The 18,130-nt window shown below is 50.2% G+C and overlaps 1 protein-coding gene across 2 annotated transcripts in view; it reads right to left on the reverse strand.

Annotated features, from left to right (window-relative positions):
* Nucleotides 1-3,172: 3,172 nt before the first annotated feature.
* The window catches only part of LOC140201703 (retroviral integration site protein Fli-1 homolog), a 64,474-nt gene continuing 49,516 nt past the window's right edge, over nt 3,173-18,130 (reverse strand). The window contains exons 3-9 of one of the 2 annotated variants that reach the window (XM_072266249.1): nt 10,518-10,672; nt 9,044-9,247; nt 8,353-8,424; nt 7,657-7,719; nt 6,649-6,708; nt 6,514-6,561; nt 3,173-5,308 (exon numbers count right to left, since the gene is read on the reverse strand). In XM_072266249.1, coding sequence (XP_072122350.1) covers nt 4,758-5,308; nt 6,514-6,561; nt 6,649-6,708; nt 7,657-7,719; nt 8,353-8,424; nt 9,044-9,247; nt 10,518-10,672 — 1,153 coding nt within the window. In that variant the 3' untranslated portion in view covers nt 3,173-4,757. The remainder of the gene's footprint in view (nt 5,309-6,513; nt 6,562-6,648; nt 6,709-7,656; nt 7,720-8,352; nt 8,425-9,043; nt 9,248-10,517; nt 10,673-18,130) is intronic. The other variant, XM_072266250.1, reaches the window with a different exon arrangement.

An 18,130-nucleotide genomic window follows, 5' to 3' on the forward strand; every position in this document is an offset into this window, starting at 1 on the left:
GATTTGCTATCTACTCCTTCCCAATCTTGCTGTCATCCACAAATTTGTGATGCGACTTACCACATGATCAGTAATATAGAGGTGAAGAATTTGTGGAATTCATTGCCGTATATGGCAGTGGAGACCAAATCACTGGGTATATTTAAAGCAGATGGTGAAAGACTCTTGATCAGTCAATGGTTACAGGGAGAAGTCAGGAGACTGGAATTGAGAAGGAAAATAAATCAGCCATGATCAAATACCAGAGCAGATTGGATGGGATGAATGGCCTAATTTTGGTACAATGTCTGACGGTCTTATGGATAAACAACAATGGACCCAGCACCGATCCCTGTGGCACAGGCCTCCAGTCAGAGAGACAACCATTTGCTCCCACTCTCTGGCCTCTCCCACTAAGGCATTGTTGCATCTATTTGACTACTGCATCCTGAAGGCCAGGTGACATGACCTTCTGAACCAGCCTCCCATTTGGGAATTTGATTTCTAATTTAATTAGCACGGCACAATATTTGGGGTTGAGGACCTGGTCCTCTGTTGAGCTGTACTCAGCTCTGTCCACACCATGAGGATCTTCTCAGTCGGAGATGTTTCCCCAGCCCTCTTCACATCTTCCTTGATTTTCTTACACATCCAGATCTATCCCTCTGAGTTCTGGATGTTAGTCACACAACTCTAGAACAGGCCCTTTGGCCCAATTCATCCATGCTGACCAAGGTACCTCTAAATTTTTTCTATCGTGTACCTGTCCAAGTGCCTTTTAGACATTGTCTTTACCATTTCCTCTGGCAGCTCGTTCTATATACCGACCACTCTCTGGGAGAAAAACTCAGGTTCTCTTTAAAGTTTTCCCCTCTCACCTTGAACCTGTGTCCTCAAATATTAAATGTCCCTACCCTGGGGAAAAAGTCAGTGACCACCTACCTTATCTATGCCCCTCATGGTTTCATAAACCTCAGCCTCCTTTGCTCCAGGGAAACAGTCCCAGCCTATCCAGTCTCTCCTTATATCTCAAGCCCCCCTGTCCCAGTGATGTCCTCTTGAATCTTTCCTGCACCCTCTGCAGCTTAATGCCATCCCTCTTAGAGCTAGGTGACCAGAACAGCACTCCATACTCACCAACGCCCTGCACAGCTGTGCAATGTTCTGTCCTAACCCCTGGATTAAGTGCCCTGACTGATGAAGGAACTGTGTGCCAGGCACAGAACCACTGCGGAGTTCCGGGGTAAAATACTCCAAAGATTTCCAAAGACAAGAGATTCGGCAGATTCTGGAAATTCACAGCAACATGCACAAAATGTTGGAGAAACTCAGGTTGCATCCACGGAGGGGAATAAATAGTCGATGTTTCAGGTTGAGGCCCTTCACCAGGACTAGAAAGGAAGGGGACAGAAATTGGAGGAAGAAGGTAGGTGAAGGGGAAACAGCATGGGCTGGCATCATGATAGGTGAACAAGGTAGGAGGACAAGATAGGTGAGGGAGAATGTGGGTTAGTGGGAGAGGGCAGATGAAGTGAAAAGCTGGAAGGTGAGAGGAGCAAACGGTAAAAAACTGAAGAGGAGGAATTGGAGAGGAGAACAGATATTTAAAAAATTTCTTCGGTCTCCACCCTGAACAGCTAACCTGTTATTCTGAGACTGGGATTCCTAGTACTGGCTGGGGGTGGGGGGGGGGGTAAGTTCCTTCCCTGTATGAATTTGGTGAGCTTCAGTGAGATCTCCCCATTGCTCTGAACTCTACAGTATACCTTCCTCACTGCCTCTGCCTCTGCCCAACTCAAAAATGTCGCCCTTGGAACAGTTCTGGTGAATATTCTGTGGTCAGTATATCTTTGTGTGGGTACGAAGACCAGAACCTGCACCACACTGAGGCTCCCTAACCATACCATGTAGAGGACAGGGAAACTTGAGTTGTTTTCTCTGGAGCAGTGGAGACTGAAAGAGCTTTATAACATAGGCAAAGTGAACTTCAGAATCTTTCTCCACGGGGTGGAAACGACAAAATACTCAAGGGAAGAGTTCTAAGTTGAGAAGGGGAAAGTTTATTTCTACACAGAGAGTGGTGGAGGCCTGGAATGTGCTGCCAGAGGCAAATATGATAGAGGTGTTTAAGAGGCTGTTCGATAGGCACATGGGCGTGCAGGGAATGGGAGGGCAGGACACGTGCAGGCACAGGGGAATTAGTTTAATTTGACATCATGTTCAGCACAGACATTGTGGGCTGAAGGGCCTTTTCTCTGTGATGTGCTGTCCCATGTTGTACAGTGAAATCCTCACATCATAAAGACCAATATCCCATCCCCCCCAATGATAGCGTATGTGACCCGTCCCCCAGTGAGAGTCAACGCGTGTATGTGAGAGAGATCTGTCCCCCTGCTGAGGGTCAGTGTGTGTGTGTGTGTGTGTGCTTGTGTGAGAGATATCCGTCCCCCAGTGAGGGTCAGTGTGTGTGTTTGAGAGAGAGAGATCCTTCCCTGTGTGTGTGTGTGTGTGTGTGTGTGTGTGTGTGTGTGTGTGTGTGTGTGTGTGTGAGTGAGTGAGTGAGTGAGTGAGTGAGTGAGTGAGTGAGTGAGTGAGTGAGTGAGTGAGTGAGAAAGACAGACGGACGCAGGCAGGCTTGTCTCCCAGTAGTGAGGGTCAATGAGTGTGTGTGTGAATGAGAAGAGAGAAGAATAAGAGGAGAGAGACACGTCCGCCGTGATGGCCAATATGGTGCTCGGAAAATGTAGGCGGTGGGTCAAAGGAAAGTTTCGGACTTCAGACGTGTTCACAGTCACCCCCGGGTCCTCTAAATATAAATTTATTTACTTCATTACATCAAAGTAAAACACAGAAGCTACGGCAATCCCGGCTCCCTCCCCCGCCCCCACACCTTCAACCAAGTTTTTCCAGGGCCGTGTATTCTGTGACCTTAATGGGGCCTCGGAGCCTGGGATAAGGAGAGGGTCTGGGACGTCCGTTTGTTCGTCCTCAACTCCCCTTCACAGCTCAAGGCCCTTCTCCACCCGTTGTCTAGCTGGGGAGGAAGAACGGGTCTACGGTGTCCAGGATTTGGGGGGGGGGGGGTCGGATGTCGGGGATTCAGCTGTCGATTGCTGCACCTTTGCGTGGGGGTGGGATGGTGTCTCGAGGAGACAGGCTCAATGATCTCTGCCAATCATCAGGCATCTATTCAGGGTTAATCCCAATTTCTAGGAGTCCTGCGCGCTTTGACCCCTCACCCAAAGATCGAAGGTTAATTAACCTCACAAGCCTTTCTGACGGGAACGTGGAAGGCAACTCGAGGGAAGCGAGAGTGAGCGGATAAACTTCGCACGTACAGTGAGATAGCAGTGAAAATGGGCATCGAATCAAAGATTTCCAGTGCGTGCGTGACGGCGGAGCGCTTCTACCAGACCCTCTCCCTTCAACCCAACCGACCCATCGTGACCTCGACTCAGCGACCAATAGACACACTCCTATGTCGCGACGTCACTGACTAGCGGTGTCTCTCCCTTACTGCTACCTCATTGAACCTACAACCAATGGGCACTCTCCCGTCATGATAACATCCAGTTCATAGCCAATCGACATTCCTATCCTATTATTACCTTGATGAATCAAAGGTCACTGGACATACATCATTATCATGATGTCATCTCCAATGACCAATTGATGCACTCCGATCCTTGACCAATGGACACACCCCATTGTCAGGACGCGTCATCTGGGCTCTCGCCCCTTTCATGGCCTCAAAGGCAGCCACAGACGCTCGCCTTGTCATGATGTTATTGGGTTCATGTCCAGTAGACACGACTTATTGTATTAATTGACCAGCGGACACGTTTCGCTTTCATGATATAATTGATCAATGAACTCATTGAATCAAATATAACAGGCTCACCAATGATATCACTGAGTCCGTGACTATTGGGCACGCTTCCTGTCACGTTGTCATTAGGTCCGTGGCCGAAGGCTTCTCTCTCCCATCCTGACCTCATTGAATCGATGATCAATCGACACGTTCCTTCTCCTGACGTCCTTGAACTCAATGTCCTCTCCTGACAGCCATCAATCCAATGACCCTGCTCCCGACCCTCCCCGCCTTTCATGCGAATCTCACTGAACCCCATCACCAGGAGACACTCCCTACCCCAAACATCATTCACCTTCTACAGCGCCCACCAAAAGGATTCGAATCCCGTCATCTGACCCGCCTCCCCAAACGAACTCATTCCTGGGCGGAAGTGGGCTGCGTGGAGCGCGGAATGGAGGTGGAAAGAAGGAGGGGGCTGTGGAAACGGTACAGACAACCGACAGTCTGGCGTCCGGTCCGAGGATGGCTGCTACTCTTCATTGACGAAGCTTCTTCGACAGCAATTTCTTTCGCACAGCTACAATTATACATTATATAAAACATTATATATATATACACACATTTCTTCGTTACGACGAGAGCCCGGGGTTGTTCTTCGGGATAATGTCGTCGCCAATTGTCCGTGAGATAAAAATCGCCAGGTAAACGTCCCAAGCGAGAGAAATATGCCGGGGTTGTACGCAGGCTTGCAGTTCTGTTGCGTAGATCTCCGTGACCAAGTCCCCGAGCAAGACGGCGTGCCTCGACGGATGCTTACGTTGGGTTAGGTGAGTGAGAGACGGAAAGGTCCACTGAGAAGATGCGTTAACCCTTTGGTTCCCGAGAAGCCGGGAGAAGGGCGGGAGGACGGGAAAGGGGCGTGGGGGAGTGGTTCACGGCCGTCGAGGGTTCCACCCACCCTTGGTCAGTAAAAGGCTCCTAGGTGGGAAGGGACGTGGGTTCCCGGGTGACGGGCTACGGCGGGCGCCGGGTAGATAGCGGCTGGCGCCGAGCTCCAGTAGGTACTACCGGGACCGAAGAACGGGGCGCTGGAGACAGGGGCGGGGGAGGGGTGGTGCGTTGGTGGCGGCCCGGTCGCGGCAGCGGAGGTGAAGCTGGTCTTCTGCGGGTGGTGGTAGCTGGCGAAGGGCAGCTCGGCCGAGTACTTGAAGATGGGCGACTCGGGGGCGTGGGGCTGGTGTGCCTGAGCGATGCCCTGGAAGTCGAACTTGTAGGCGTAGCGCTTGCCGTGGACCTTGGTCATAATGTTCTTGTCGTAGTAGTAGCGTAGGGCGCGGCTCAGCTTGTCGTAGTTCATGTTGGGCTTGCTCTTGCGCTCCCCCCAGCGCCGCGCCACCTCGTCCGGGTCCGTCATCTTGAACTCGCCGTTGTTACCTTCCCAGGTGATGAAGGCCGCGTTAGAGCCGTCGGAGAGGAGCTCCAGGAGAAACTGCCACAGCTGGATCTGTCCGCTGCCTGTGGGGGGCGGGGGGTTGGAGAACAGAGGAGATGGAACATTACTGTACTGTACCGGCCAATCGGCCCACAATGTTGTGTCAACCTTTCAACATCAATGTAACCATTCCACAGCCCTCCATTTTTCTTTCATCCACGTGCCCCAGAGTCTATTAAATATTCCTAATGTATCCGCCTTTACCACCACCCCCGTCAGCACTACTGTGTTTAAAAAAATTCCTGTGACAACCCTTTAGACTTTCCTCCAATCATTTTAAAATAATGCTCCCTCGTATTAGCCATTTCTGCTGCTGTCCACTTTACCTATGGCTCTTATCATCTTGTACACCTCTATTGAGTCTCCTCTGATCCTTTGCTTCAAAGAGAAATACCCAGCTCACTAAACCTGCCTTCATAGGACATGCTGTCTAATCCAGAGATTCACATATTGACTAAAACATAGAAAACAGGAGGCGTCTGAAGTGAGTGCAACATGTGGAATTGTTGCAAGATTTACGAGGAGATGGCATGGATTTGATCAGCTGAATGGCCTCGGGAAATGTCCCTCCCTCCCTCCACTCTGTCTCTTGTGGACAAGGGGAGGGGGGGAGAGAGAGAGATGAGATAGTTGAGACAGAGGGGTGAAGAAGGAGGACACATCTGTGCCCATGTGGGACCCATCCCAAACTCTAATGAAAGTCTGTGTGTGTTTGTGACCTGTTCCCCAGTGATGGTCTGTGTGTGTGTGTGTATGAGAGAGAGAGAGAGACCCCCGTCCCCCAGTGAGGGTCAGTGTGTGAGAGAGAGAGAGACCCTGTCCCCCAGTGACAGTCAGTGTGTGTGTGAGAGAGAGTGAGAGACCCCCGTCCCCCAGTGTGGGTCAGTGTGTGTGTGTGAGAGAGAGAGAGAGAGAGACCCTGTCCCCCAGTGACAGTCAGTGTGTGTGTGAGAGAGAGTGAGAGACCCCCGTCCCCCAGTGAGGGTGTGTGTGTGTGAGAGAGAGAGAGAGAGAGAGAGAGAGACCCTGTCCCCCAGTGACAGTCAGTGTGTGTGTGAGAGAGAGTGAGAGACCCCCGTCCCCCAGTGAGGGTCTGTGTAAGATGATGGTCTCTGTGTGTTTGTAAGACGCATCTCCCACTGAGGGCCTATATATGTGAGAGACCCATCCCGCAGTGAGGATCCGTGTGCATGTGGGATCTCAGCCCCCCTGCCTCCGGAACACCCACCTGGGTTGGTCATTCGGCAGGCTGTAGTGGACAGCATCTGGTAGGAATCTGTCGGTGAGAGACGAGGACATAGCGTGGTTAACGGTGGTCACAAACCTGTGGGGGCAGCACCAAGAGGGAGTCACAGAGACCTACCTGGGTGTAAACGAGGCTGTTCGGAGGGACGGCCCGGAGTCGAAGGCTGAGGTGGGGAACCTGTAGGGTGCAAAAGTAGTGTCATCCAAAGGCCAGCGTGAGGGGAGGGGTCACAGAGACTCAAAAGAGTGTTGGGACCAGAAGGCGGTGGGGGGGGGTGCAGAGAGAAGGGAAGGGGTGTAGGGGCAGGTGAATATTACAGAGATGGGAGGGGTACAAGGGCCAGAGGGAGTCACAGAGATGGCGAGGGGTGTAAGGAATGGAGGGGGTCCAGATGGGGAGGGTGTGGGAGATAAAGGGTGTTACAGAGATGGGGAGGCGTGTGGGGGAAGAAGGGAATTACATAGATGGGGAGGGGTATGGGGGATGCAGTGGGTCACAGAGACGGGGAGGGGTGAAGGGTGTCACAGAGATGGGGAGGGGTGTGGGGGTGAAGGGTGTCACAGAGATGGGGAGGGGTGTGGGGGCTGAAGGGGGTCACAGAGATGGGGAGGGGTGTGGGGGCTGAAGGGGGTCACAGAGACAGGGAGGGTGTGGGGAATGATGGGGTCACAGAGATGGAGAGAGATGTGGGGGTGAAGGGGGTCACAGAGACAGGGAGGGGTGTGGAGGTGAAGGGGATCACAGATGGGGAGAGGTGGGGTGAAGGGGGGTCACAGAGATGGGGAGGGGTGTGGGGGTAAAGGGGGTCACAGATGGGGAGGGGTATGGGGGTAAAGAGGGCCACAGAGATGGGAAGGGGTGTGGGGGTGAAGGGGGGTCATAGAGATGGGGAGGGGTGTGGGGGATGCAGTGGATCACAGAGATGGGGAGGGGTGTGGGGTTAAAAGGTGTCACAGAGATGGGAAGGGGTGTGGGGGTGAAGGGGGTCACATAGATGGGGAGGGGTGTGGGGGTGAAGGGGGGTCACAGAGACAGGGAGGGGTACAGGAGACAGAGGGAGTCACAGAGACCAGGTGGGGTGTAGGTCACAAAGATGGGAAAGGGGTGGGGAATACCCTGTCTCACCTTTTGTCACGGTGTTTGTACACCCGACCCAACTTGTTCTGCGTGGTTCTTCATACACAGCTTCTGTACAGAGACAGAGGTCAGAGGTGATGCAGGGGGAGATCTCCTCCACAGACCATCCCAACACCTCCATCCCAGGACCCTACCTCCCCATTACCAGGCTTAACCCTGCAGCCCCCCCCCCCCAGTGGTGTGACAGTAACCTTGATTTCCCCATCCCTGACCCTGCACACTCTTACCCTCCCCTTTCTCCCCCTCCCTCTTCCTTCCAACCTCATCTTCTCCCTCTACCTGTTTCTCTCCCCATCACACCCACTCCTCCATTCCCAGTCCTATTTTCAGACCCCCTGCTCTCCCTCCATTCTTCCCCATCCCTCCCCTCCATTCTTCCCCATCCCTCCCCTCCATTCCTCCCCATCCCTCTGTATCCAACTGTTCCTCTCCCCTCTGCCCCCCTATCTTCCTCTACCCTCACTCTTCCTATCATCTACATCCATCTCTCTCCCCTTCTCCTCCCCCTCCCCTGTATCCTTACCAACCCCACTCCTCCCCTCCTCCCCACCCCCATACCTCTCCCAACCCCTCTTCCCCAACCTCAACCCTGCACTTCACTCTCTTCCCCTCACCACAGCTCCTCCTCCTCTCCCTCCCCATTTCCTCCCTCCTAACCCTTCACTCCCCTTCCCAACCCCTCACCTGTTTTGATGGGGGGCCGGCTGGTTTGCTGTGGGTGGGAGCCTGCGTTTGGGTAGGTGAAGGTGGGGCTGTCTGTGAACGGAGAGTGACACATTAGTGTCGGTGTGCATCTCACACTCGCTGACAGACACACACGGCTAACGCACTCCTGCCACACTCACCGACACACACGGCTCGTACCAACACGTGCACGCATGCACACACACACACCTTCACCCAGAGCCCTGCCCAGTCAGTCCCTGCCTCTCTGTGTCCTTTGATCACCCAGACCCTTTGCTTCAGAAGCCTGGACTAGACTCCTGGGATTGGATTCTCCAAAATGAATTCCCTGGAATGGAATACCTGGCCCAGAATCCCTAGACAGGGGCCCCAGCACTGGACCCCCTTGGGCTGGGGCCCGTGAGCCAGACTCCCCCAGGCTGGGGCTGCTGGACCGGCTGTGGAGGGGATGTTTTTGGCTGAGACCCTTTGTCAGAAGAGACCCTTCACCTGGAATCCCTGGTTCATGGAACAGAAACCCTGGACTGGATTCTCCAGGCTGGGCTGTCTTGAGTGGAACAGAAACCCTGGACAAGATTCTCCAGGCTGGGCTCCCTTGAGTGGAAATCCTGGACCGGACTCCCTGAAGCAGTAACTGTGGGCTGGATTCCCCAGTCCAGAGCCCAGAACCCCGCCGGGTGGGCAGACTCACTTGCTCGGAGGTAATTGAGGTGGGAGAGCAGGATGTCAACGTTGTACTCAGTGGTGAGACCCATCAGATCGTCCTTGGTCATCTTGCACAGCTCCCGGCCATCAATGTTCTGGAAGACGCTGCTGTCTACGTCCGACAAGCCGTACTCCTTGACCGCCCACTCCAGCCACTGGCGGACATGGTCCTGGGTCCACACCCCGGGGTCTGGGAGGATAGCACACCATGGTCAGTGTCTGGAGGTTGGCCTTCATGGTGTGTGTGTGTGTGAGTGTGAGAGAGAGAGAGAAAGAAATGTATGTCCACCGTGAGGGTTTGTGTTTGTTTCAGTTTGTGTGTGTTTTATATGTGTGTATGAGTATTTTACTTGTGAGTCTGTGTGCTTTTTACATGTATGTCTCTGTGTGCTTTGTGTTGTAAATGGCTAATTTACTGTGTGTGTTTTATGCATGTATGAATGTGTCAAGAGTATCTGGGTTTATATCTGTGCGGATCTCTGAGTTTATGCATTAGTCGGACTGTGTGGAACTGTATACAAGTAAGTGTATTGGCCTGTGTGAGGCAGTGAGTGTGTGTGCATGAGAGTCAGTATTTTCTGCATGTGTGTGTCTGTGTATTACCATACACACATAGATATCAGTGTGTGTGTGTCCGTGTAAAGGCTGATTTATACTTGTGTGTCAACTCGACGCCATAGCCTACTCAAGTGGGCTACGCCATTGTGAGCATTTATACTTGTGCGTTGGTGTGTCTGCGCCGCTCTGCAATTCACCGCCAAAACGCTAGTTGGCGGTGGGGTTTCTATGCCACTGTGTTGAATTTCCACTGTGTTGAAACTCAACACGAACTCAAACTTCAAACAACGGCGACTGAAACTGAAGGAGGGTGAATTTTCAGTGCTTGTCCGGCCACTGAGAGACATGGACGAGGAAATGCATTTCAAACACTTTTGGATGTCAGCAGGTAGATTTGACGATTTGGTTCCTCGTCTCCAACCATTTATTTCGCATCAGTGTACGCACAGTATACTCAGAGACTGGCAATCACCATTCGAGTTTTAGCTTCAGGTGCAAGTCAACAGGCTGGAGCAGCTAGCTACAAACTGGCGTCAAGCACAGGGTCCTCCATAATTTCGGAGGTCTGTAAAGCTTTATGGAAAGCATTGCAGCCAGAGTTCCTTCCCTGCCCTTCAGTCGCCCAATGACAAGCTATTGCTATACCAAGCGGACCAATCACAGTTGTTGCGGTCTGCGTTGCTGCGATGCGCAGTTACATTTTGGGAGAGGTGCGCGTTAGGCTATGGCGTAGGGTTGGCGTAAAGTACAGCATAGGGTACGCTGCTACGATGTACCTATGGTGTACATTTGACGCACAAGTATAAATCAGCCTTTAATGACTGTGACATGCCATGTGTGAGTGTGCCAATGAGTGTGTGTGAGAGTATGTCTCAGCAAGTGAGCGTGGCCCAGCACCTTACCTGCGGGTACGATGACCCTTTTCTCATTGTTGCTGCTGGAGGGGGGGCTGTCGCGCTGCTCGCTCCCGTAGCTGGTGTTGTAGACCACTGGGACCCCCTCCTGCCCGCTCAGCATCTTGCCTCTTCGCACCACGCTGCAGTCCACTGGCGTCTCGCTGTGGGGAGAATGGGAGCCCGCCGCGGGGCAGAGAGTCAGTCCCAGGATGGGCGGGTCAACCTCGGGCCAACGCCCCAGGCGAAAGCTGTCAGCCTGAGCTCAATGGGCAGAAGGGCCTCCCTTCTGTGATCTACCTCATACCAAACCTTGCTGCCTGAGTCAGTGGTGGAGGCAGATACACTAGTGAAGTTTAAGAGACTACTAGACAAGTATATGGAGGAATTTAAGGTAGGGGCTTATATGGGTGGCAGGGTTTGAGGGTCGGCACAACATTGTGGGCCGAAGGGTCTGTACTGTGCTGTACTATTCTATGTTCTATGTTTTGCTCTCTGTCCAAGCAAACCTCTAACACCACCCCCTCCCCCAACTTTGCTAAACCTTTGTCAACTGCATCAGGGAAGAAATTGCAGAGAGCTGGACACAGCTCAGCACATCATGGAAACCATCCTCCCTGTATCGAGTCTGTCTACACTGCTCACTGCTCAGTAAAGCGGTCAGCATAACACCATCCACCCCGGACATTCTCTCTTCTCCCCCGGCTTTGGGGAGAAGATACAAGAGCATGAAAGCACGAGCCACCAGGCTCATGGACAGATGCTTTTCCACTGTTATGAGACTACTGAGCGATGCCATAGTACAATAAGACGGGCTCTTGGCCCCACAATCTACCTCGTTCTGATCTTGCGCCTCATTAGTACCAGACTCTGCCGATGCTGGAGATCCAGAGCAGCAGGCAGTAAATGTTGGAGGTACTCAGCAGGTCAGACAGCATCTATGGAGCAGAATAAACTGTTGATGTTTCGAGTGGAGACCTTTCATCAGGAGGGTGCCTGATCTTCTGAGTTCCTCCATGACCTTGAACCTTATTGTCTGCGTGCACTGCACTTTCTCTGTAACTGTTACACTTTATTCTGCATTCTGTCATTGCTTTATCTTCTTCTTCCTCAATGCACTGTGATCTGATCCGTATGAACAGTACGCAAGGCGAACTTTTCACTGTATTTTGGTACGTGTGACAATAATAAGCCAATTCTAATACCTTACCTGATATGGTCATTCTAATCATGTGAGTCATATGACCCAACTTGTCCAAGGTCTCTCCTTGAGCTAGTCCCATTTACAGAGAACACGGAACAGCACAGCACCCTCCAGGCCCTTCGGCCCATAATGTTCTACTGTCCTTTTAAACTACTCCACAATCAATCCAACTCTTCCTGCCTACAGAGCCTTATATTTTTCTTTCATCCCTGTGCCTACATTTGCCCCATCTCACTCTAAACCTTTCCTATCCGTGTATCTCTCCAAGTGTCATTTAAACATTGATTCTTATACCCAGTGCCTTGGTGTGTGATGGCCAGTGGGCCTTTGTCACCACCCTGTCCTCATCAGGGAGCTGTGGACGAGGACCCTGAGGTCCCTCTGTACATCAGTACTCCCTCCATGTAGTAGAGCATTACAGCACAGTTCAGGCCCTTTGGCCCATGATGTGGTGCTGACCGTAGAATAAAATAGCCCTCCATTTTTCTCTCATCCATGTGTCTATCTACGAGTCTCTTAAACCTCCATCACCACCCCCAGCAGGCCATGCCACACACCCACCACTATCTGCAAAAAAAAACTTGCTGCTGATATCCCTGTCTTATTGACCTCTAACCACCTTCAAAGGATGTCCTCTCATATTAACCATTGCTGCCCTGGGGAGAAAGGAGCTGGTTGTCCATTGTATCTATACATCTTATCATCTTGTACCACCTCCATCAGGTCGTAACGGAATTTGACCTTGCAAACTGTGCTCCCTCACACTTGTCCGGATTAAATCGCACCGTCTGCCCAACCAGCCGGGTGACCTCTGACCCGCCGTTTCCTTGGATGGACTTCTTCACTCTTCTCAACACTGCCAGTTAGTGATGGTCTGGAGGCTGCAATGCACAGGGTCACAGAGGGTTGTCGACTCAACCAGCCCGTAACAGGCACTACCCTCCCCACCATTGAGGGTATCTTAAAAAGGTGGTGCTGCAAGAAAATGGCGTCCACCACTCAGGATCCCCACCATCCGGGTCATGCCCTCGTCTCATTACTGCCATCAGGAAGGAGGCACAGGACAACGTTCCCTGTAACTTGTAATGACCAGTGTGCGTGAAAAACCTCGTGCTTTGCCCAGTGACAACAGCATGTGTGCACTGAATAAGTTCTTCAGTAAGAACAGTATAAATAAGCCTTTTCTAAAACCTGCAGACAAATCATCGCAAACACCACGTTGCCAATACCATCCGCATCAGAAAGCGGAAAAGGAAATGTGATTGTCTATTGTTGTGAAACGTACTTAATGTGCCAACGAGGTAGAGGGTGGCAACCTTTTGTGTGCAGTTTAAATTCCTTTGTGCGCTCGTAGCAGACAAAGTGTGTGCGCGCACACAGCTTAGAGGGAACATTGGCACAGGAGCCGACAAACCCACACTCAATATTTTTAGGAACGGGTTCTTCCTCTCTGCCATCAGATTGCCAAACAGTCCATGAACACATGAACACTACCTCAGCATTCATCTTCCAAAGGTTCAAGATCTGAAGTACATTTATAATGTAAGTGTGTTCAGTATTCATCCCTGATATTTGTCTTTGTACTATTCACTTCTTCGCTGTAACTTATTGTGATTTTCATGTCTGGCACTGTAGTGCTGCTGAAAAACAACCAATCTGGTGACATATGACTAGAGTAAAGCTGTTTCTAATTTGGAAATGGAATTAATGCGGGCATGTGGGGTTAGTGTAGAGAGGCATCATTGTCAGCGTGAACACTGGGCCTGTTTCTATGCTGTGTGTCAAAGTTTTGGATGATGGGATTGATGGTTTTGTGGCCAAGTTTGCAGATGGCACGAAGATAGGTGGAGGGGTTAGTAGTGTTGAGGAATCAGGGAGTCTGCAGAAGGATTTAGATTAGGTAAAGAAGTGAGAGATGAAATACAGCATTAGCATTCATTCTAAGAGGACTAGAATATAAAAGAAAGGATGTAAAGCTGAGGCTTTATAAGGCTCTGGTGGAATTGTGTTTGGAATATTGTGAGTAGTTTTGGGCCCCTTTTCTAAGAAAGGATGTGCTGGCATTGGAGAGGGTCCAGAGCAGGCTCATGAGAATGATCCTGGGAATGAAAGGGTTAAGGTATGAGGAGAATTTGATTGGCTCTGGGCCTGTATTCGCTGGAGTTCAGAAGAATGAGCGGAGACCTCATTGAAACCTAATGAGTATTGAAAGACCTAGATAGAGTGGATGTGAAGAGGCTGTTTCTGATAGTGGATGAATCTAGGACCAGAGGGCACAGCCTCAGGTCAGAGGGACATCTATTTCGAACAGAATTTCTTTATCCAGAGGGTGGTGAATCTGTGGAATTCATTGCCATGGATGGCCGTGGAGGCCAAGTCATTGAGGTTGATAGGTTCTTGATTAGTCAGGGTGTCAAAAGTTACTTTTTGAGTGTGGCTCAAGTTACAGACAGTGGCAGGAACTGAACTTGGGGCAATAGTGTTAGACTAGCTGTCTGGGGAGAAGGCAGGAGAATGAGGTCAAGAGTGATATAGGTATGGTGGAATGATGGGCCAAATGGCCTAATTCTGTTCCTATGTCTTATGGTCTTATAATATTATACACCTCTATCAACCAACCTCTTACCCTCCTTTCACCAGTGAAAAGCCCTAGCTCTCTCAACCTTTTCTCAAAATATGTTCTCTAATCCAAGCAGCATCCTAGTAAATCCCCTCTGCACCCTCTCTAAAGCTTCCACATCTTTCCTATAAGGACCAGAACTGAACACAATACTCCAGATCTGATGTTACCAGTACTTCACTGAGCTGCAACATGACCTTGCAGTTCTTGTATTCAATCCCCCAACTAATGAAGGTTAACACACCATATACCTATCAACTGGCACAGCAACTTTGAGAGATCTACTGTATGTACTTAGACATCACTCTGTTCCTCCACACTGTCAAATATCCTGCCATTAACCCTGTATTCTGTGTTATAGTTCGACATTCCAAAGTGAATCACTTCACACTTTCCGGATTGAACTCCATCTGCCACTTCTCAGCCCAGCTCTGTATCCTGTCAATGTCCCACTGTAACCGACAACAAATTTCTACACTGTCTACAAATCCACCGGCCTTTGTGTCATCAGCAAACTTACCAACCCACCCTCTTCCACTTCTTCATCCAAATTATTTATACAAGAATATCATAAAGAAGAGGTGTCCCAGAACAGCGATCTCATTGAAAATTATCAAATATTGAAAGGCCTGGATGGTGGACGTGGAGAGGATATTTCATAGAGTGGAGGAGTCTAGAACAAGAGGGCACAACTTCAGAATAGAAGTATGTCCCTTGAAAACAGAGATGGGGAGGAATTTCTTTATCCGGGGTGTGTTGAATCTGTAGAATTTATTGCCACAGGTGGCTATGGAGACCAAGTCCTTGGGTATATTTAAATTTGAGGTTGATAGGTTCTTGATTAGTAAGGGTGTCAAAGATTACAGGGAGAAGACAGGAGAATGGGATTGAGAGGGTTAATAAATCAGCCATGATGATTTGCAGCAGAAATTTGATGGGATAGTTATGCTTCTATGTCTTATGGTGTTACTGTATGACATCAATATCTATATTGGACAGAATCTTTCAGCTTTATCATCATCTCAATCTGTGTGTGTGCGTGTGTGTGTGTGTGTGCGTGTGTGCGCACGTGCGCATGTCCCTCTTTTTCACCTGACTTCATGTTACCATTTGAAATTCTAAAATTCCAATTTCTTGCAGGTTTTATCACAACTGTGGGTATTTTGTACTTCCATTTTGGCACTATTTATCTTTTGTAATTTGTTCTATAGTCACTTTTATGTCTTGTTCTGTGTACCGTTGCCACAAAGCAACCAATTTAATATCGACAACAGTTATAATAAACCTGATTCTGATTGGGTTTACGAGTAGGGACATCAGAATGATGCTCACCAGCTCCAACTTTGGACTCGCAACCACTAAAGTTAAGGATATTTTCCATTCTGATCTTCTCTGTTACTAAAGTTTACCCTGAAGAGAAAGTGTCTCCTGAAACTTGCTGCACCTGAACTCCACCCTTACATCCACTGCTTCTCCAGCAGCAAGGTACAGCTCAGTTGCAGATCTGGGCGGGGAGATGGCAGACCGAGTTCAATCCAGGCAAGTGTGAGGTGTGGCACTTTGGGAGGTCAAATGTAAAACAGCACATAGTTACGAGCAGGACCCCAAGGAGCACTGACGTATGCTCCCATAGCTCTCTCAAAGTGGACAATGCAAGTAAACAGGGTGATAAAGAAAGTATACGACATGCTTGCCTTCGAGGGCCAGAAAGTCATGTTGCAGCTGAATAAAACTTTGGTCAAGAAGCATTTGGAGTACTGTGTATAGTTCTGGTTGTCCCATTGCAGGAAGGGTGTGGAGGCTGTGGAGAGGGTGCAGAGGAGGCTCACCAGGTTGCTGCCTGGATTAGAGGGTGTGAGCTGTAAGGACAAACTTTGGGTTGTTTTCTCTGGAGCAGTGGCAGCAGAGGGGAGACCTGTTAAAGGTTTATAAGATTATGAGAGGCACAGATGGAGTAGACAGTCGGCATCTTTTTGCCAGAGTTGAAATGTCTGATACTGGAGGGTATGCATATAAGGTGAGAGGGGTAATTTCAAAGGAGGTGAGTGGGACAGGGTTTACATAGAGGCTGGTGGGAATGAGCTGCCGGGGGGTGGTGGTGGAGGCAGATATATAGGGATGTTTTAGAGGGTCTCAGATAGGCATACAGATGTGCAGGGAATGGAGGGGTGTGGATCGTGTGCAAGAAGAAGGGATTTAGTCTAATTTGGTTAATATGCCATTGTGGTTTCCTGTTCTGCACTGCCCTATGTTCCTGCACCATCCAGTGCAAGACAGCCCCAGTGGCACAATGAGTGGAGCTGCTGCCTCCCAGCTCCAGACACGTGGGTTAAATTCTGATACCAGCGCTCTGTGAGTGTGTGTGAACTGTGAACTGTCCCCTACTGAGAGTCTGTGTGTGAGAACTGTCCCCCGGTGACGATCTATGTGTGTGTGTGTGTGTGTATGTGTGTGTATGTGCGTGAGACCCACTGTCCAGTGAGGGTCAGTGTTCATGTGAAGTTTGCATGTTTTCACTCTGACCCCATGCATTTCAACTGGGTGTGTGGGTGAGGAGTAGAGGAGTAGAATTTCGGTGGGTTGGGGGTTTGGCGGGGAGGAAGTTTTTCAGGGAGTGGGATTGCATAGATCGTTTCTGCCTCACCCTCCTATGTGTATTGTTTGTATCAGCACATCACACAGAAACCAAACTCCCCTCCGTGGACTCTCTCTATACACCTCTCAGTGTCAGCATAAGACCTCACCCACCCTGCGCATTCTCTCGTCTCCGCTCTCCTATCGGGCAGAAAATACAAAAGCCTGAGCGCACATACCACCAGGCTCAGGGACAGCTTCGAATCCGCTGTTGTAAGACTGGAACAATAAGATGGACGTGCACTTTGGGTCTGCCTGCACTGCACTTTCTCTGTAGCTGTTACACTTTACTCTGCATTGTTATTGTTTTACCTTGTTCTGCCTCAATGCACTGTGTACTGATCTGATCTGTATGGACAGTGTGCAAGGCAAGTTTTTCACTGTATCTCAGTACATGTGACAATAATAAACCAACTCCAATTCCCATCCCAATATCCTCATTAAATCTCCCAGACTAATGGGCCAGTTTGGACACCTGTATAATTGTTGGCTGATATCTGTTTGGTGGGGGATTTGGAAAGGAGATAGAGTCACAGTGTCAGTGACCAAGATCACCATCTAGGATAATCCCATTTGCCCATGTTTGTCCCCGTATCCTAAACCTTTCCTCTCCCTCGTCCTGTCCGAATGCCTTTTAAATGTTGCAAACGTACCTGACTCAACCACTTCTGGCGAACCACCCTCTGGAAGAAACGTTGCCCCTCAACTCCCCTCTCACCCTAAACCTGTGTCCTCTAGTTCTTGATTTCCTCTCCTTGTCTGCGTTTACCCTATCTCTGCCCCTCCTGATTTTTATGCAGCCCTGTAAGGTCACCACACATTTCCCAATGTTCCACGGAATAAAGTCCCTGCCTCCCTCGATAACTCAGGCCCTCGAGTCTCGGCGACATTTCTGTAAAACTCCTCTGCACTCCTTCCACCTTGATGGCATCTTTCCTACAGGAGGGTGACTCAGTACTCCAAATGTGGCCTCGCAACGTCTTGTACATAACCTCCCAGCTCTTGAACTCAGTGCCTGGACTGATGATAGCCAGCCTTCTGTGCCGTCTTCGCGAGAGGAAGGGAATTCCTGGGAAGGGCAGAGTTTGGGACACCTGAATCCCACGAGTATCCCATTGAGGTGGGGGTCCCCAGAGTGCAGTCCCCAGCCCCTCAGAGGACGTA

This window comes from Mobula birostris, chromosome 8 (genome assembly GCF_030028105.1).
Source record: "Mobula birostris isolate sMobBir1 chromosome 8, sMobBir1.hap1, whole genome shotgun sequence".
Lineage (NCBI taxonomy): Eukaryota > Metazoa > Chordata > Chondrichthyes > Myliobatiformes > Myliobatidae > Mobula > Mobula birostris.